The 21,310-nt window shown below is 39.9% G+C and overlaps 1 protein-coding gene across 1 annotated transcript in view; it reads right to left on the bottom strand.

The window, feature by feature from the left end:
* The window catches only part of LOC103374435 (transmembrane protein 150A), a 25,044-nt gene extending 3,734 nt beyond the window's left edge, over positions 1-21,310 (bottom strand). The window contains exons 1-7 of the mRNA XM_008304527.1: positions 21,100-21,310; positions 20,139-20,384; positions 13,962-14,009; positions 13,113-13,199; positions 11,961-12,028; positions 6,615-6,742; positions 990-1,167 (exon numbers count right to left, since the gene is read on the bottom strand). Of these exons, the coding sequence (XP_008302749.1) occupies positions 990-1,167; positions 6,615-6,742; positions 11,961-12,028; positions 13,113-13,199; positions 13,962-14,009; positions 20,139-20,203 (574 nt within the window). The 5' untranslated portion in view covers positions 20,204-20,384; positions 21,100-21,310. The remainder of the gene's footprint in view (positions 1-989; positions 1,168-6,614; positions 6,743-11,960; positions 12,029-13,112; positions 13,200-13,961; positions 14,010-20,138; positions 20,385-21,099) is intronic.

The raw sequence follows: 21,310 nt of genomic DNA, 5'->3' as shown, positions 1-21,310 counted from the left end.
CTGCCAAGAAATAGTCATGGACATAGCCCTCTGTAACACTGTATACTGCAGTGTTTACACTTCTGCTTTTGTCCAGATTAAAGAAACAACATGGTAACTATTAGATTACTAGTAACAATCTTCTAATGCCAAATGAAGACAATTTAATATTTGTGTCTGATAATTAGATTGTTGCTGTGTCAGATCATAACATAAATGCAATAACAGCTCATAAATTGTTGCCACCGACCAATCATAGTACTTTGAAAGCTACCAGAAACAATAATGTACACACAGGAGTGATTAATACCAGCCAATTTAAGTTCGAAAAAGCCTGTAAAGAGAGGAAAAAAGAACTGTGCAGTGTGTGAGTTGCACCAGGAGGACAGTTTGCATTATCTGCTGTTTCTAGCCTGCCTTTGGTTTCGCCATGTTGAGTACAGGAGAGCACTTAGGGACCCAATTTGTCAACGCCACAGAAACATTGCGGAAGTTATAAGATGACGAGAGAATAGGTTTAAAAAAAAAAACCTCTGGTCGTCTTTTTGTCGTCGTCCAAGATAAAGCATCTGTTGTTGTCAACTATGGTACGCTACATAAGATAACCATCATGTCTGACGCCGATTTTTGGTTCTGACATCCCACACCAGATGAAATGATTTTAGTGTTAATATTTAGCAGTCTGATTTAAGAATTGGTGTTTACAAGAAAAAAATAAATAAACATATTTCCCAAAATGTCAAATTATTCCTTTAAACTGTGTTCATCGGAGGCTTCACAGTGCTAAGTGACATGTAAAACAGATCGAAGTGTTTGACAGCATATTTTAATGTACTTTTCTGTATAGCTAAATATATATATATAAAACCCATAAAGTCACACAGTATGCAACGCTGACTACTGTAAGGAAATACTTGCTGTGTGTCTAAGTCAGCTTGCAGTACAACACACTAGTCTAAAGGACTTGACAGCCTTGAAGGCTGCCATCTGTTACTGGCTGGTGAGGATACTGAGCACCAAGGCTACGAAGGCCAGCAGGGTCATGCAGAGCCGGAGGTGGGCCAAGTTGTACTCCCCCTGGGTCTTGGCCAGTCGGTAGGTCAGTGCTGACTGCAGGCACACAAACAGCATACTGGTGGGGAAGGCGATGCCTGCTCCGACATAGTGGAGAACTTTGGCATTATCGACCTGTAAGGAGAGAAGATGGTAGGAGAGAGCGGGAAAGAAAGAGGGCCTACATTAACATGGGTAAGACAAAGATAAGACACAAAACCAGCAGTTTGGCCACCAAGAGAAACACTAATCGAAAAGGATAACGCCATGTAGGATGATCAGAAGGGGGCAACATCAGCTATATTCTGCATCAAGCTGTTGGGTCAGATCATTCAGCAGAGGGTAATACTCTGCTTGAAGCCTCTGAGACTTGTTTAAGTCAGAAGGCAATGAAGAATAAGTGAAACGTACAGGCTATGACAGGAGCAAGCAACACAACAGAATGCCTCCTTTTCCCTGCTGGTCACAAGAACGATAAGAAACAATACACAAAAGAGCTGCTCGGGAGCATGTGACCACAGCTCCCACTGAAGGGTCCACACTCACTCTCTCTCACACACACACACATATACACACATACACACACACACAGACATACACAGCTCAGATGTACTGATCTGAGCAGATAAGAGATTCAATGGTGCATTAACCATAACTAGAAACACATTTAGGGACTAGACTAATTTAGTCAGATAGAAAAAGAATTGCTTTTCTTGGCTAACGTTAAACAGCTAAAACCAGTGTGGAATAACAATGTCCGTCTGTTTTACATAATTTTCAGGGATCATTAGACCAATAACCTAGAAGTTATTTAGTTTTGGCTTCTGAGCCATTTGTCCATTGACCTGACTAGTGCATTCTGAACATTCTTGTGCAGTGGGCTATTCCTGGAAGTGACAATGTGGGATTTCCAGACAGTTCAACAGGAGTAGCAAATACAGCAGAGATCATAGATCTGCCTGTAGCATCTCCTGAGTTGGAAGTAAAGACGTAAAGAAATCATGGCCGGGTCTTACTGTCATGTGTCCAAAAAGCCATGCATTCTTTCCAGTAAGATTTCTGTTTAATCTAGGGCCCTAAATAGTAAACTGGTTATTGCAGAATCCAATTTCTTCTCCTGCATCACCCCCACAGTTACTGTAACTACATCCTATTGGCACTGTTGGGACTGAGTGCTGCCAATCTGTTACTCAGTAACTCAGTGATAATAAAACACATACGCACAAACAAAAACAAGCATATGCTTGTTCTCCTGGCACCTTCATTGTGTTCTAGTTGACGTAGCTTCCTTCATACAGGAGATGCAACAGTTTGATCTGCAGAACATAAATCTGCAGCTATTTTGGTTTTGAAATACTAGTAAAAAAGATGGAACATGATTGAGCTAAAGCTTGTAATTTTTCTTTTCAAGAAATCTGAGGATGTCCCCTTAGGCTTGAGGATCATCTTGTTGACACACTGCTTTAAAATCTTTATTGATTGTGTATTTGTGTAGATGCTAGCTGGCGTTCCAAATGACATCACTAACTGCTGTCATTACCTGCTGCCTTCACGATGTATCAAGGCATCAAGTAAACTTTTGCCATGTTTTCAAACTTTACACAGTATATAAGTGCCACGCGGTGTGTCACCAACGTAAATTGAGATAATGGTTGGATGGGGGTTGGGAGGAGAAATAATGACAAAGATGAAAAAGTGATCTGAGAGAAGTGAGAAGAGCAAAAATGTGGCTTCAAATCAAATGGAAGAAATAAACAGGAAAAACAGGAGAGGTAAAAGGAGGGAAATGATGACAAGAAGACCGGCAGCATCTCTTATTACGGCTACATGTGTTCATCAGAAACTACATTCCTCTGAGTGCCGGCCTTTGTTAGTCACTGCTGAAATCATTTCCAGAAAAAAGTGATATTTTCTAACAAACTGGTCACATCTCCTTCACTGCATTCTTAAAGTACACAGACATGATCCTCTGCAGTGTTTGTCGCCACATGAAATGCAGCTTGATGACTAAACAAGATCAGCTTGATAAATCAGTTCCTGCAGGCTGACACTGACCAGCAGTTCGCCTGCATAAATGAATAGTAATGGTGTTCACACTGAGTTCACACTTGCCAAAGAAAAAAGTCAGCGGCAAGTAGTCGGAATGGTTGTCAATTCTGAAACACATTACGAACTGAAATCAAATTATTTACAGATATATAAGCTTTTACAACAAAACATAAAAGGCTCGCTAAATGCAAACCAGATCTGTAGTCATTTTAACTATTTTTTTCTTGTTCTTTTTCCCGTACACATCATGAGTGATGTATTTTAAGTATTTCATTGTACTTCCAAGTGTGGTGGTTTCATGAGAATGAAAGCTGTGTATTTTATCACACTGTTTGTGTAAAAGCCCAAATAGAAACGAAGATTAGAAAATTAACAATACCTATAAACTCATGATAAACTCATCACTTTCATGCTCTGTATAGGAACTATGGTAAACTTCTCCAATAAATTCAAATACACTTAACTAAGCAAGTGTGTGTGCCTTGCAGGGATTCTGGATATGTGTATGCTTCACTGGTAAATCATCTGAAAGAAACTGGTTTACTGAGTTCTGCTTTTAAAAACACTGTTTTTAAAGGAGAGTGTATTGCAAGTCAGTGATACAAAATATGCAGAGTAATAAGAGATGTGAGGATGTTCATATGGGAACAAACTCAACTGATACGTTTTCTGTCAGTTTCAGTTCCGACTTTCTGGAAACAGAACTAAAAGATATGAAGTGAGTCTCTGACGTCCAACCGTTTACAACACACCTGCTGTGGCAAATGCCTGCCAAAATCTGTTAACGGAAAGTGTCGCCACCACCGATTACAAAAGCCCTTCCATCAGACTTTTAGCAGGGTCCAAAATCACAACTTTGGAAAAAAGATTAACGTTTTATAGCAGGTGAACTTTACAGATGCTTGTTTTTCTTACCTTTAGATACAACTAGGCTAACTACATGCCTCCTGTTTTTTTTTTTTTTTTGTTAAGCTGGACTGCTGGTAAAATAAGTGACAAGTGATCTTCTCATCAAACACTCAGCAAAAGTGGGATTAGCAGCCCAGTCATCTTTCCTTGTCCTCTATCTTTTTGTCCTTTTCCTGACGGCAGCTTTTGACCCAGCCGTGTAACACTCATGGACCTCTATGTGGCGGCAATGTGCTTTTCCATCATCTATTTATGCGCTTCTCTGCCCAAACCATCAGACCGCCTGACAGGAAAAGCCCCAGTGGCTACACCACAGCTGTGCTGCCAAAGTCTTATGTAACACACGACTACAAACTGAAGCAGTTGACACTGAAGAGTACCATGTGTTTTAGTGTTTCTGTTGCTTTCACTCCCTTTGATCTGTTGGGTTTAGATTCTGGCTGTCAGACGCTTGCTTCGTTTCCCCCTCTGATTCATTGTTTGTGCTGTGGATCTTCAGCTCATATGTGTATACTGTGAATTTGGGTCTTTGCTTAATTTTGCAGCAGAATTTTTATGCTTTCATGTGGCTTCAACAGTTTATTCACTATCAGTGTCATCTCTCTTTGCATCCCACTGGAATATCCTCGACTGCAAGAAAGGGCAGTCTGTAAACTGGCGGCAAGGATCGGGCTCGTGATTGGTTATAGATGGGGCCTCTACTGCACACACCCTGTCTGCCAAGCTCTTCTCCATGCATGGCCAGACTTGATGACTCACTTCCCCCTGGCTCTTCCCGTAAAATTCCTCCCAGTTTCTGCAGAGCAGAGGCCTCGGAGGAGAAGCGGGAAGAGGGTGAAGACGACCTCCTTGCACTCCCACAAAAACTGCCACATCTGCACATATGTTCCACACACTCCTGTCAAAAGATTCTTCCTCCTCGTCACACAGTGACCTTCAGACATGCATAGTTTAACTAAGATGTCATGTCACCCGCAGAAAACATTAAGCTAAGCATCCGTCTCATCTGTAGCACACCTGACACACAGAATCAGTGCAGCCCCTTATGAAGGAGCTCCCGCTATTCAGTTCCACATCTAACAATATGCTAACTTACACATCATAAAGTTGTAGGATAAATGTATGTGACAGTGAAAACATCTGCATCCACTTCTATTAACCAAACTATCTTAAGCACACAAAAGAAAGTATGCAAGTGGAGAGAAAATAGTGCCAAGATTTCACCATGAACACATTTAACCAAATACTGAAAGCTGTAATACTGCTGAGAGGCAAGTTTCTGGTAAAGGCATCTTAAGAATGTCAACAGATACATGCAAAGAGACATTGTTCTACTTCATATTAAAGTGTGTTTTTTTTTTTTTTTTTTTTAAATATACACTTTAACCACACAGGACATTTTTAAATAACTATCAAAAACTGAAGGGGCATTTTGGTCATCACAAGTCGCATGCCGCCTCCCTGTTTGTCTCTCGCCCATTATTTCCGATCAACAGTGAACAATTGAACAATGTTTTAAAAGTTGAAGGCCAATACAAGTATGATAACAAGACTTCACTGAGGGTAGAAACCACAATGTCTCTGTTTAATCTCGAACCAAATTCCTCATTTCAAGAGAAATACCAGAGAAGTCTCATGAAAGCCACGTCTCTCTCTTTTTTTCTCTTTCGTTCTGAAAAAGTAACACGCACATCACTTCAGAGGACATTATTTTTTTTATTATTATTTATTATTATGGGCACTTGAATTCTGTGCCCAAAAAGGGAGATTGCTCCTCACAATGTGACAGCATTACGTCCCTACAAAATAAGTAATACAAGTGTATACACACACACAGACACAGACACACACACACAGTCTAGGCATCCAGCCAGGGCTACAAATATTTAAACTTCAAGAAATTCTTTCCCAAAGAACAAATATCTACAGAGAAGGGATCCAAGTTGGGTTTTACCACTAAACTACTACAAAGAGCAGCTTTAGTCTGTTGTTCATCAATGCAGAATACAATTTAACTGACATTGTTGAATATGTGCACTGAAATACAAGTTGTGTGTTATAAAGAGGTAGAAGAGAAAGGGTCATTGGAAGAAGATTAAAGGGCAGACATAATAGAAGCTGAGTCGTACACAGTTAGTGATATGTAGTTCTGTTTAGGGCTGCATCTAACGATCTTGGATTGATTAATGTGCAGATGATTTTACTGATTAAGCGTTTGGTCTATAAATCATAAGAAAGCAGTGAAAAATGCAGACTATAACATCCTAGAATCTCAAAGATATTCAACTACTAAGGCGATGATCTTGAACATGGATGTAAGACCACTAAACTTATTTTTTTTAAATCAGCACATTATAGAAACTGGAATCTGAGATTTTTTTTTCATTTTGCCTGAAAAAACAGATTTAGAAGATGTACTTCTGCATTCAGTTTTATGTTTCATTGTTTATAGTCACAGTCAGCATTTATCATTTCCTCATATCATTTCCTGTGTTAATTGGATTTCCCAGACTGAACGCTGGTACTATGCATGTATTTGTCTTGTATATCTTTTGCTTTAAACATGGATGTTGTATTTTATCACTGTGTTTGTTTTATTAGGGGAATAAACTCGAAGAACATACCTGGAAGTTGCCCACCATAATGAGTCCAGCGGCACAGATCCAGCCTGTGGAAAGACTCGCTGTGTTGAGAACACAGTTTTGATGCTTCTCAATAACGTGGGCATAGCGGAGCAGCACAATCACCATAACTACAAGAAGAGAGAAAGAAATAAAGAGACACAGAGACAAAGAAGAAGGGTCAGTCGCATTGATCACATGTTAAAATCACTGCACAGTACCACTGGAAGAGCAAAGTGCTTTAAGAAAGGGAGAAAAAGTATCACCTTGCTTATTGTTGGAAGAGAACCATGCACATGGGCCTGGCTTTAATTTAATGCAAACACCGGCTCAGCTCACTTAGCCAAGAAACACAAGAACTCATTGGAGCTTAATGAGAGTTACAGGAAGTAACATTTCTCTGCCTAACCAGTGAAAATATGAGCGGCAGGAAATGGCGGGAAAGTGTGAAAGACACTTTTGTGGGGGTTGATCCAAGTCTTGCATAAGATTAAAAGGTGAAGGGGAACTAAGTACAGTATATGGGACAGATGAGTGCTGATGTGCTAATAGGCTGTGACTGGGTGCATTGTTGGTGCACCGAGCAGCTGACCCCCGCTTGGTTTCTCTTTGTTAGCTCCTCACGGCTGGTGCTTGATGAAGGTTGACTGGGCTTGGTGAAAGCGAGGGATAGGGGGTGAGGAGGCTGAGAGAATCCGAGGGGACAAGGAGCCCCTCTCGTGTCTTAACCTGAAGCTCATATATTGTCTGAAAGACTAAACTGTTGTGTTAACTCTGTCACTATCTCTGTGTAGGAGGCGGGCTTTAAGAGGGTCTGTGGTGCCAGAAGAGAATAAAAATGGAAACTAAAGTCATGGAGTGGAAAGACAAACGTAACAATGCAAAGCTTTGTCTCTACTAGTCAGGGTTTGGATGTGTTGTGGCCTGTCTGGCTGTAAGCCAGCGTCTCAATGACCGGACAGATTTCATAACCTAGCCACAACCTCAGTATGAAACAATTATCATTGTTTATCCTGCAGCTGTCCAATGTTAGCGTGTTTTTCCTTTAAGATCATTTTTTGGCATATGTTATCATTATTGGACGGGAAAGAAAGGAAATATGGGGTGAAAGACATAAAATGTAATGAGTTTCCTATCCTCAGCCTCTTTATCAAGTTTTATTAAATTCTGTCCGGTAGTTTTGGCGAATCAGCTAATGGCACTGAAAACATACCTCCACCACAGCTCTGACGTCGGCAGACGGACTCAGACCGTACGTCACATACAGTATATCAATCAATATTATTAACCACCAGAAAGTATAAATGTAAGGATTACTAAGGTCTGAATCTATTTTGTCTGAGTAAACACAATCACTGCATTATTCACACAGTTCACTGTGTGCTCGCTGAAATGATGCAATGAATACAAATTAAAACAAAAAACATTTGTTTAAAAGGGACCATGCAGACAAACATGTAGCCAATGCAATGGTTACAGGGCTTCTGGCTGAAGCTAATGTAACAGATATAATGATGCAATGTGAAATATATATTTCTTATTATTTTTTTGGTTAAAATCCTCATGACCACATATCTGTGTTTGTGTGAGCTTCCCTCTGTTGCCTAAAATCATCATGGCAAAGTGATTTCACTTGCAATCATGGAAAAACAAACAGCAGTGTCTGCAGGCTCGGAAACAATCTTGTCATTATTTCCCAGCTCCTTTCTAAAATGGAGAACATACTGTGTTGCTGAAGGGATAAGACAGTGAGCTGCAGTTTATTTCATTAGATGGCAGCATCTTGTTCTCCCCCCTGCTGCTCTGGATTTTTTTCTGTTTAGACAAAATGACTGTTTCATCCTAACAAATGAGCATGTTTAAACTTGCTGGCATTTAACAGTCACCATGAAATGATGAAAGCTGGGCCTGAAGGTTAAAGACAAGAAAGAACATTTACCCGTTTTGTCTCTAAAGCATATCCATGTTTCTTTCACATTTATCTTTTGGGCAATCTAACAGTGCATCTGTGTAGCCTGTTTTCTGGCTTCCTTCTTTGAGGATGCATGTCATGCTGAGGTCAAGGGCTGCTCCAGCAGGGTTTCATGTCCGATGAGTAAGCAGCACGGCTGACCTCCGCCTGGCCCGAGAAGGTCAGAACAAGCTGCTGTCTGACAGCTCAACGGTAGGAATAATTTTGCATGAACATGCCTTTCCCAGCAAAAAAAAAAACAAAACTGAAAAAACGAAACAAACCCATTCCAGTTCTTACTCCCTTTCACTAGAATCAGGAAGCCCAAGGGAGGAAGTGCAATGCCGGTAAAAACACTTACTCACCAACGTTGCACACATACCACCGTTACTCTGCCATGGATTGGAAGCATGGACATAATATACAACCACGCTGTCGCAAGTACTGATTTGCTTTTGCTTTCACATTCACATAGCAGGACAAAAGCCAGTACGAATGCACGCAAGGGCATATTCCCACAAAAGTCACTTCAGCCACACCACACCTCACAGTAAAACAAACTCCCCCGTCCCCACAAGGGGATACGTTACAACCCAAACACCCGGCTGCATTCTCTCCCACAGGAGGCACGCAGAGAAAGAATATACACATTGTCTTTAAAACATCGAGTGTGTACACTGGCAGAAAGGTGGGAACTGGGATGAAAAGAAGAATAATTATGAGGCAATATACAGTTCACTGAGTCCATGTTATCCCAGTTACCAGTGCAACCCTGAGCCAGCTGTAGCAGGCACCGTCTTACAAGTAGGGCATAAATCAATAGGCTAACAAGCTAAGAACAGATTATTTACAATAGTCTGTTGTATAGCTACATACCACACCAACTTAACCCACTTTTGTAGAGACATAATAACGCGCCTCACAACTGGTATTAGCATTTGCTGTGTTCAGAATGAGTGCCAAAATAAACATAAAAGGCAACTGTGAAGTCACCCAATCTGACCTCAAGATTAGAGCAACCAAATCACCTGCAGAGGCAGTCGCACGTTCATCTGACCAGGTGTGAGATAATTTTGAAACAGTGCTATTATAACGTAGTTTATTCAACAAACAGCACTGAGAAGAAGATTCTTCCACAGTCACTGAATGTCTAACTCGGTTATTAACTTAAAAGCAGATGATCTATATCAAGTTTTATGTAAGCCTGCAGCTAGCAACTATTTTTACTGATAAATCTAATAATAAGTCAGATAATCATGTTATAATTCATTGTGTGGTCTGACTAACAGACCAAAATCCAACTATATTCAGTTCGCTATCATGGAAAACAAAAAGAAGCTGCATATCTTTCTATTTATAAAGCTGCACTGGTACATTTTTTGTTTGTTTGGATTTTCCTCTTGTCTGATTGATTATGTGATTAATCAACTACTCATTTGTAGCTCTACTGGCTCTATTACTGGCAGATTTTTTGTTATCTGATTATTTTACTCCTCCAAATGACACTACCCACATCCTCCTCAAATATTCAGTATCAGTCAGATTATATAATCCAGTTAAACCCCACAGCCTAGAAACTATCTGCACAGACGTACCTGGTGTCTCCAGTAAAATCAGCGTCACCCAAAACAACATTACCATTTTGTAAACCACATTCATAACTAAAGACCTGACATAAACAGACACATGAAGCATTTTAATCCATCAGCAATTTGCCTTTTAAATAAAATGTGTCTTCGCTTGTTACTGGCTGTGGATGTCATAAGGCGCCCCCTGGTCTCTGGCTTATTTTATTTTACTGCCTTCTTTTATGGTTTTGGCAACAAGCAACAATGACAAAAGTGATACTGACGTTAACCTGTGAGCTTAGATTTTCATTACTATCTGGAAGCCCACACTGCAAACAAACCTTTAGCGTAATGCTGTACTCAACTCTGATGGACTGCTTGCTAAGATTTTTGAATTTATAAGACATCTTGGTGGTCCTGTTCCTATGGGTGGAAGCAGTGGAGGTAATTCTAAACCAGACATCATTATTTCACGGTTATATTGCACACATGTTGTGTAAGATTGTCTTTGTAGGTAAACACGGTGCATTGTAAGATTACAACGGAACTACCTCTAAACTGAGTAAGTGAAACACCATCATAGTTGAGAAATGAAGCCAACAGTGGCGACAGTTTGGCTTTGAAACCTACGCTGTTTGATTGCCACATAACTGAACTCTGAATGAATGTGTCTGCAGAACATAATATCTGAATATTTTCCAGATATTTGGTGTTATTTTTAATGCTTTTACAGTTTTTCAACACAATAGTATTTATTTATTTATAGATTTTCACAGCTTTTTTCAACAGGTTCGCTTTTTTTTTTTTTTTTAACTATGTAGGCCATACTGCAATTTGGACAACATTTCAATTATTAAAGTCACTTAGTCTTCCTTTTTTTTGGACATACATCTATACATATATGTACACAGGGCTCATGGTGGGCTAACAGAACTGCTCAAACACAGTGGACTTTCACTGCTGTCTGACCAGGCTTCACACTTAAATGCAATAGCCTGTTTTCTATCCTACACCTCAGTAAGCTACTGTATAGACTGTCTCCATACACAAAAACACATACGACACAGAAAGCCTCTTCCATTCCTGCCATAGGCAAAGACCAGAGCTGTAATTTGGCTCAACAAACAACTTACAGTGCTGCAAGTTATTTTGGAAACTACAAGAAATGGTCCAGAGTCAGCCAATCAGCCTTAAATAGCTGCTAAAAGCATGGGCACAAACAAGACAAAAAAAAAAAAACACAACTCTCTTCCCTGCTTTTTACACACACACACACACACGCACGCACGCACACACACACACACACACACACACGCACGCACGCAGCAAGTCTAAACCACAGCTGGGAAACATTAACTAGATCAGAGTAGTCAGAGCCACCAATGAACACAGGGCAACAGCACGTGTAGACTTACAAAAGACATACAGACTGGCACATGGGCGATCATTCTCTTCCTTTATATCGCACATATTTTCCTTGTGTCCAGTAAAATACACAGTCTCTACGCTTGAACACATGTGCAGAATTCTGCAGAACAAAAAAGCAAAATTTGTGCTAATTTCTGCCCGTGTTCCCTTCGAAACGACCACATGCTGGGCTTTCACTGGCTCTTAGTGGTTGTGTGCATACTTGTGTTACTCATGTTGTTGGGTCGTAAATATGCTTATAAAGTCATATTGTGGGGGCCCGTCTTCTTTTAGGGGACAAAAACAAGTCCTTTAGAGTAAGGTTAGGGTAAGGCAGAAGGTAGTTGCGGTTAGAGTAGGTGTCCAGGCAATTAGTGTAAGTCGGTGTAATGTCCACTGAAGTGATGGATGTGTGTGTCTTACCCATGAATGAGCCTGTGCTGCAGATAAGGCTGAAGAAGCAGCTCTCAGGAGGGAGAGTCCCACATTTGCTGCAAGAAAGAGTAAACAGACATGAATCAGAGAAACACTGTGAGTCAACTTGTGCACACTACGCCGCAGCTTCTTCACTCTGAAATACAGCACGCTGTCACAGATGCATTTCTGCTCGTGAAATACACGCTTGTAACACTCAGATTCCCAACATCCCGTCGTCATGTCTTTGACTTTTCACCTACTACATACTGCCTCTCTTCTAGGAATGGGAAACGTTTGTAGGAGGGGAAGCCAGCAGACAGTCAACACTGGCTGTCTGTGCCCGAGCTCCTGCTGCCTACAAAGCCAAAGCCTTCTCAGCTGACTGTGGTCACACACACATTCTTCAGAACATAGATTGGAAATGTAAAATTCTTCGTACTAATGCTTGCACTTTTTAGGAGACTCTTTGATTTAATTGGGACTACAACAGCCCTACATTTAACATCGATTAAAAATGTGAATCTCTTCCACCTTCATCACTTCAGCTGATTATGCAACAACAGCACTACCAGGACTGCATCACTGAAGCGCTATTAAAGATTACCTTTTGCAACACAGACAGTTTCTCTGTTAATCTGTAGCTGCACATATATTTTGAGGAGTCTTTCCGGGTACAATATTATATAATCTGTGTTTAGATTAAAACAAGCAGTGATTTATTTGCTTTGGTCCAAGTTTTTTATGTAAACCGCAGCATTTATGTGCTACAACCGGCCTTTGATGTTGAAAGCTCAGGAGGCGAGAGGCTAAACAAAGGAGCAGGAGTGTCTTGATTTCCTCCCAACTGTAAGCCGACTCCTCTGCATGCATGTTTACATGGTTAAGTGTAGACCCATGTTTTGCGTCTGAACTGCCACGGTGGCAGGCAGGATATTTCAGCCACAAGTTATTTTCAGAAGGCACACACACAGACACGCTCAGGAGAACTGTCTCCTTCGAGCTCACTCGCTTTTTTATCAACAATGTGCCGACAGGGGTCATGTGAAACAATGGGACAGTGTTCCTGTTTTTAACCAGCAGAGAAACAAAGAGACAGAAAAAAGAGAGAGCGAGAGAAGAGGTAGAGTGGCGACGGTTCAGGGTGGGAATCTCACTGACCTGATGAGAGGTACATTGTCTAGCGTGCAGCACAAGGAGGGCCCGCTCTGCAAATACAGCTCCTCTTCACACGACTGGTTGTACAACCTGGAATACCAAACATACACCAAACATGAGCACACACATTTAAAAAAAAAAAAAGATGCAAAAGTAAATCTTAAAAAATACACATATGGTGCAAAGTCACATTTATTTTACGTCAGAACTTCAGTTCTACTGGAAAAATCACAGACCAACAAAAATAGATTCACAGCCAAAACAAAGACATACTTCTGGTTATTTTTGTAAGTTCGTAGATTGTCAAGTATAAATATTTCATGTGTGGTACAATAAATGTACTCAGTCTTTAGATCACATTACAGTAACAGTATTGTTTTTGTTTGAGAGCCATTTTCTGGGAACAAAGGCTTTCTTTTTTTTTTTTTTTTCCGGGCTGGTGAGTCAAAGTGTCAGAAAATCACTGCGTCATCAAATAGTAGCTCTGCTGGTAGAGATTAACCTCAACTTCTCTGACAAACAAAAAAACACAGCATCCAGACTTACTCCACAACAGCACATCACCTTAGAACAGTAATAAATGCTATTAGTCTCACAGCTTAACTAGTTTTCTGCATTTTTTTCTTTTGGTTTTTGTTCAATCTCTCCAATGTTTGTTAGGTGACGGACCAGGAAACGATTTCAGTATTTAATGTAGCAAAAGAGGTAACTGGATTCAGAAAAGAAAACGATTTGTAGATCAAGGTAGGTCTAATTACCCTGATCGTGTTAAAGGCTGACTGCAAGGGATGAGCCTATAGAGATCAACACAGGTATGATGAAGCAAAATACAGGACAGATTAAGCAACATACCAATTATCCACAGGGCAGACATGCTGGTTGTACAGGGCCATGGCATACCTAAAAGACAAACAATATGATAAGCCAAAATGCAAGGAAACAATGTTGGTGTACTGTAATTGTATTACTACACAGTTATCTTACATAATGACTCAATTCAGAATAAAAACTGCTAAACTCACAGACATTCTAACAACAAGCAGTGAGAAATTCACTGTTAAAACCCTCACCAACACAATATTCTGATATTACTGAGAGCCCAGAGCTGTCACATAGAGAGAGAGACCGAGATAGCAAGTAAGCATAATATGTGTGGGCGTACATCCTGAACAGAGGAAAACAAAAGAAATCTAATTTGTTTGAAGGTGAAAACCAACAAGCAAAAAGTCTACATTGGAGTTATCTCCTGAATCTTAATACATCATTTTTATTATCATATATTTGTAGAGCAGTTAGGTGCTTATGTACAGTGATGGTTGTGAATTACCTCTGAACACTAAGCGTGAACATTGACCTCCACGACACTAAAGTCCTGCCAGTCTGACCGACCACAGAGATGCACCTACTCGACCTGGGGGACCAGGTGACCCGATATTTTACCATTTCTTATCACTCTATCCGGAACTTAGAGGGTCAAAGAGAGGAAAAACTGGTTTGTGTCAGTCAAACTGGTTTGACTATTACTGAAATCCATCTGGAGTGTTGATTCGGTCAGGTCACTGACCAGCCAAAGAGATCAATGGCCAGAAGGCCAAAAGATAGAAACTGTATTCTAAAGCCCAAGACCTATATGATACTTAACGCTCATTTTATATTCGACATGCTTTCAATTGCTATGCATGTTTTTTTAGTGTCCATAACTGATGTGATCTTTTCATATTGAACAAAAATGGAAACTTTAGGATGTAATTCAAGACTAATAGTTAGTATATTAAAAACAAAAAAACAGACAGACCGATTAATTGACCAGGCAACAATATCACCATTACATTAATCAATAGGCAATTAAAATTTTAGTATTCATCTAAAATGTTCTTTTTTGATTGGGCAAAAAAATCTCAAATCTGCAGGATACACATCAAAACAGCTTCTTTTTGACTTTCTGTTTGAACAGGAAAACCAACAAGAAGTGTCTTAGTGAGGTGTTGGGCCACCACATGCCACCAAAACAACTTCAATACACATGACATTGATGCTACAAAACTCTGAAACTTCACTGCAAGGAGGAACACCGGTCCTAAAAAAGATATTCGCTCATTAAGGGTTTTGATGATGGTGGTGAAGATGGAGTCTAAAACATCAGTCCAACATCTCCCATAGATGTTCACTCGGGTTTAGATCTGGTGATTGTGAGGGCCGTAGCATATGATTCATATCGTTTTCATTCTCACCAACCATCAAGTGACCCCTTGTGCCCTACAGAGAAAAGCACTCTCAGCTCGGAAGAGACCACTCCCATCAGGATAAAAATGTTTTCTCATCATAGGATAAAGGTAATCACTCAGAACAACTTTGTATTGATCTGTCACTAGGCACAAAGCCACCAGATCCCCTCTCTGCAGGAGTCAAAGGTTCAGATTTTTCCTTTAATTTGTCACTTGTGTATATATTTGTGTACGTTTTTTTTTTTTTCTTTCTCACAGATATTGAGGTAAGTATTGGCCTCAAGGATCAAATTTTGCTCAGGCTATAAATAAGACCTAACGCAAAAAGGTCTTTAATTAGGTGACAATGACGTTTTATTAGCCTGAAGATGTGACCATGGTTATTTTCAGCCTCGAAGCACTTGAAAACAAACATCTTTTAATTAGCCAAATGATTTTTTTCTTAACAGATCTTTTTAAGAAACTCATGGGGCACCTCAATATCAAATAATTGTTTTGGGCTGATGAAGCACCAATGAACAGCTCACTTTTAGATATTGATGTCTTGGAGCTGAGTGTGAGGCCCTATATTATTTCCCCCCATCGACATATGCAGTTCACGTGTTTCTGCCTTGTCCATACAAGCCCAAGTCCTATAGAACAGCGTATGCAAATGAGACAAGCATGCAGACGTCCGCATATTTGATGGTTGGCTGCACGGCTCAATATGAAGAGCAGAGGAAAAAATGTTGGTAGGACAGTCACGGTTCTGAGGTGTTCACATATGCCAAATGTGTTTTTCAATTGCAACTGTAGCAAACATGTAAACATATATATATGATAAATGAAGCCATATTTCAAGGTGGACATCTCAAGAGGGGAAAAAGGGACGTGCAGGAAGGAAATGCAATTATTACACTAGACCCTCGTTATTCACACACAATGACAGAAACAATATTTCCAAATGCTAGACAAAGATGGGAAGACAGACAGTCAGAGTCAGACAGAAAGACTATTTGTCCTGATTTGTGAAATCAGTCGTAGTTCAGCAAGAGGTTAATCACCAATTAGGAATGTTTTCCGGGGTTGATAGTAACCTATTCACTGTCTTTAAAGGACAGAGATAAATCAGAAACACACACACACACCTGACACCAAGAAGTCACTAACAAGCACATCACACATGAACACATAGACTAATAATGCATGGCCTTTTTTCATTGGAAGCAAGGCGTATTTTTTGTGCGACAAACATTCTGACATCAGATTACTTCCACAACTTGCTCGTCTGTGTGCACTGTATTGTACACGCCACCTCCAACTCCACCATGCACAGCATCCAACTAAACAACAATCATTATGACTAGGTATGTTCCTGATTGTCAGTGAATCGAATAACTGCTGTTACTGCTTCAACTGTTTAAAAATATATTAACCAATAAGGCAGAAAAAGGAAGGACATGTGCGTAAAAAAAAAAAAAAAAAATGTATTGTGCATTTGCTGTGGTGTGCCTGGTGGCATGACAAGGTTTCACTTTTTAAGAAGGGAAAAAAAAAAAGAGTGTCACAGCTCCAAGAGGCAGTCAGTTACAGTACTGTCAAGTCCGTGTCGGCATGCAGAGAGCAATGTAGGCATTTGTAACATGTCAAAGACTTCTGTGACATTTAATGGTTTCGGACCAGAGCTGCTAAAATGAACACAAGCTGAAGTCTAAAACCAAAGTGAGAAAAATTACAAAGTCGCTTTTCCTCATGTGATCGTAGTTAAAACTATTTTGGACAATTGCCCACTGTACTTTATCTGCAATAACATACATAATTAATCGATTACTGATTGATGAGGCAGATGAATACCAGTTAAAAGATTTATTTAAAATTTGCCTCCCTAGTTACGAACAAAATGCATTTGTCATACATGAATCCAAGAGCACAGTTGCTGCTGGAAATACGGAGTATCTATTTATAGTTCATGTTGCTTATTCGCACAAGCGTTCTGATACTACATATGGTTGGTTTGTAAGGTCCATACCTGACCATGTTAAGCACTATGTGATGACATATGTTGTAAACTGCACTATACTAATAAAATTGAACTGAATTAGTAAAATGTACAATTGTATTAACCGTCTGCTCGAGAGGCCGCCAACACTTGGTTAGCTGGTTGTTGGTAAGCATTAAGCTATATGAAACACTGTGTGTTTAAAGAGTGCATCTCTAGCATAGCACAGTGAGGAAAGCCACTACTACAACTGGAATATGGCTGAAGGTAGAAGATTTCCACAGTTCCAGCCCTAAACCCTTAAACCACAGTACAATGACACCAACAAAACAAACTTACAAAAAAATCTAGAAGAACACCAAGGACTCTCACTGGAAAAACACTGAAAAATTAACTACAGACAGCTGAAGTTTAATGTTTTTGGTTTTCCATAACTTCTAAGTCACATTTTGTATATATTTGGTCATCATCCAAAGACAAAATAGCACCAGTACAGCTCTGGGACATTTCTAAATAAAGATGACTTTTTTAGCTGTATGTGAAACTAAACCAGGGTATTATGTGCTCAGAGGAGGCCGAGTAATAATAGGTTTGTTTATATAATTAGCCCTCTATCAAAGCTCAGCAGCAGCTGTAAACTGTAATTGCATGCCTGTGAGCAATATATATGTGGAACAAGCCATGTTTTTTTTTATTTAGGACTGAACAAGGAACATTTAGGAAAGACTTCCATGGAAAAATCAGGTTTGCACAGAGAAATTTCCCAAAAGCTGTACAAAAATAACCTCAGGAAAGGGTGTAATGCATAAATCATGGATGAATTGGGGGAGTCTAGGCTAAAATCTTGTTGTTTTTCTGAATGGTTACTGAATCACATAATACTTCATCTACAACAGTCTAAATGGAAAGAACAACTGCTTGTGTGTTTTACAGAGCCACACTGCTGTTTCTAAGACATTACTTAACTCATAAAAGGTCAGCAACAGAATCGAAGCCAAGACTCTTGGGTGGGCACAAGCCTGGCTCCACACACAATTTTCACATATTGGGCATGGGCACCAGATGCTGAGTGAAAATTCTGCTTACGCTCTCTACTACACCCTTCCAGTATTTACCTTACTCCCACCCACCCGGTCACCCACACTGAAAAAAGAAGTTATGCAACATGTCACATCCTTTGACATTCCACTAGTCTGGAAAAAGACCTTTGACTGCTCCTAGAAACAAGGCGCCCTTGTCAAGGTAGCGGGAAGGAAACAGGTTTCAAGGGTATGCCAGTCAGCAGCATTTGGAAATCTCAACTCAGATCAGCTTTCCACCTCAGAGACAAATGCCAAAACTAGAAAGAAATGTGCCACGCTAGCGATTATTTTCACCTAAGTTCTCCAACTTAGTGTAGATTTATAGCTTTACACCTGGATAGACAAATGCCAAAACTGAAAAAGAAATGTGCCATGAGAGCACTTATTTTCACCTTAATGTTCTCCAACTTAGTGTAGATTTATAGCTGTACACCTGGATACACACTCCAGCTTGAACTATCAAGCAGCCACGATTATCAGCACTAATTGGTATACAAGTTTCGATATTTGGCACCTGATTAGACAGTTTAGTTCCCACACAAGACATCACACTGATGCAGCACATAGCCTAGATACATAACTACGACAATTTGGAAGAAGGCCATCTGTCTCTCTCCCCTTGGGGTTTACATTCCTCCTCCCAAAGTAATAACAGAACAGAGAGAAGAGCTGTCAGCCCAAGTATAACCAGGAGGTGCTCATTCTTTTCTCTCCGCTACATCTGCTCAGATACTGTACTGCAGATAATTAAGCTACACTGCAAACCTGCATGTCTCTCCTTTAAGTGAAGGGTGATAATCCCAGGTCCTTCCTGGAGAGTGTTAATCCACATGTAATTGCCATGGCTCCCAGGAATTCAGAATAAATATGCCGTGTTGCTCTCCTGAAGGCAGGAGAGGCGGCGGTATCAAAAGGTTTTTGTTTTATTCCAAACAGCATATTTGCAATTTGGTAGAATACTGCCTGGATATCACTACATGTAATGCATGAGACAGATAATTTTAAAATTTTCATTTTTATTTTGACAATATTTCATTTTTTTATGTCACATAAATTGTGATATTTAATAGGAAAGAAAGAAACTAGGTATAGATACTAAATAAAATTCCATCGAGGATTTGCACTGTATTCAGTTTTTTTTCTCTGCAATCAAAATAAATGTGAGAATCTAAAAATGACTGAATGATAAATGGCTAGGCAGGCAGCATAAATGTGGGTGAAATATGTTTTTCATACATCTATTAGGCAATGAAATAGTTTACACAGAGCTCTATGGTGGGCCAAATTTTCATAATTGCATTATTGCACATAGACTCAAGGTGATACTGATGTAAAGAATATATTTCTGTTGTATATCTATATTAGGAGTTTGCAAGGTTGCCTTTAAAATAAGCAGTGTGCATAATGAAGTAACAGTCTGAATGTCAGAGTCTGCTAAAAATGCAGGAATTATGTTTCTACAGAACATCGGTTCCTTTGTTTTCTTGTTTACAAGGTCTGCATAGAGTATGGCATTGACATTGGAACCACAAATTCAGTTATGCTCTTTCATTATAGCCTATGTAACATCCTTGAAATATACTAAACCTGAGCATCAGTATTCACTTTCAAGGCAGCAGACAATTATACAAACCATTTCAGTCTCAGCTGACACTTGACTGCCTATGGGTTGGAGGTTTTATAATTATTTAGACTAAATATGTGGATTTCACAGTTTTTTGCTGTTATTTATGAAGGTACTTACACAACCCATATCCCAGTGATGGTCAGGACTGGGAGGCTAACAGGCAGTATCATCCACAGAGACATCTTCCAGCACCTTTAACGGTCCCTTTCTTCTTTTTCCTCTTCGGCCAGCCGAGCGATGATATCCGCTCAAGTAACATTTAACTGAGTGTCACTGACATCTGCATTGCCACCGACTGATTCATCTTTCCTGCAGGTGGAGGATGGTAGGTGGGACGCTGGCAGGACAGATGTGTCCTTTTTGCTGGTGAATGACACGAGAAGGGCAGGGAGTTAGGTCAGGATTACCCACGTACTAATCATCATCATATTTATCAGGTTCCTACCACACAGTCCATAGCATTGATACTCTATCACACAGTATAAACTGATGTTGCATATACTGCATGCACTACTTACACATCTTGAATATTAATATATGTTGGATATTTACATAATCATACAGTATATATCTTAGCACTATCAAACCTTTTTCCACTCAGACATTTTACATTGCACTTCACTTTTACTGCTTTTGTGTTGCACTTCTGGACAGATGCTGAACTGCATTTTGTTGTCTTAATTCTTGCAATGACAATAAAGTTTAATTTATTCTAATTTAATCTAATCATGAACACCATTACTAGCTGAAGTCATCAAAACCTGTGCAGCCAGGGATGCTCACAGCAACTCAATGGATGGTAAAGAGAAAAGGTTCATAACTGTATTCATCAGTTGAATACGCGCTGCTTTTATACAGCACTGATTTTCTTGAGTTTCCCAACAACCACTTGCTTCAAGATGTTGAATGATGTTTTTTTGTCTGATACCGTTAGTTCACTTTATTTAAACGGAGAATGAACACAGCTTTAGGACTTTGCTTGCTAGTTAATTTACCACCAATGGCTGAGGGGTTTTTTTCTCACCTTCTAGCTAGCAACAACGACGAGCATCAAAAGCAAATCTGCGTGACTACTCACCTTCTCCGTGTCTGGTAGCTAGCAGGTCTGAGCAGCTTTTTTCTGGAAACTTAAGAGTACGCCGACGTGTCCTCCACAACTCAGGTGGAGACGGGAAAAAACTAGCACAGTCCAAGCTTTACTTTTGTATCCTATTTTCTGTCTGTTTTTCCCAAGCGGCTGCGGTCCCGGTTAGCCGTCCTCGCTGTGAGCTGAGTGGGGGGAGGCTCGG

This window comes from Stegastes partitus, unplaced genomic scaffold, assembly GCF_000690725.1.
Source record: "Stegastes partitus isolate 25-593 unplaced genomic scaffold, Stegastes_partitus-1.0.2 Scaffold2245, whole genome shotgun sequence".
NCBI classification, from domain to species: Eukaryota; Metazoa; Chordata; class Actinopteri; family Pomacentridae; genus Stegastes; species Stegastes partitus.
This window is presented reverse-complemented; position numbering and strand designations above follow the sequence as displayed.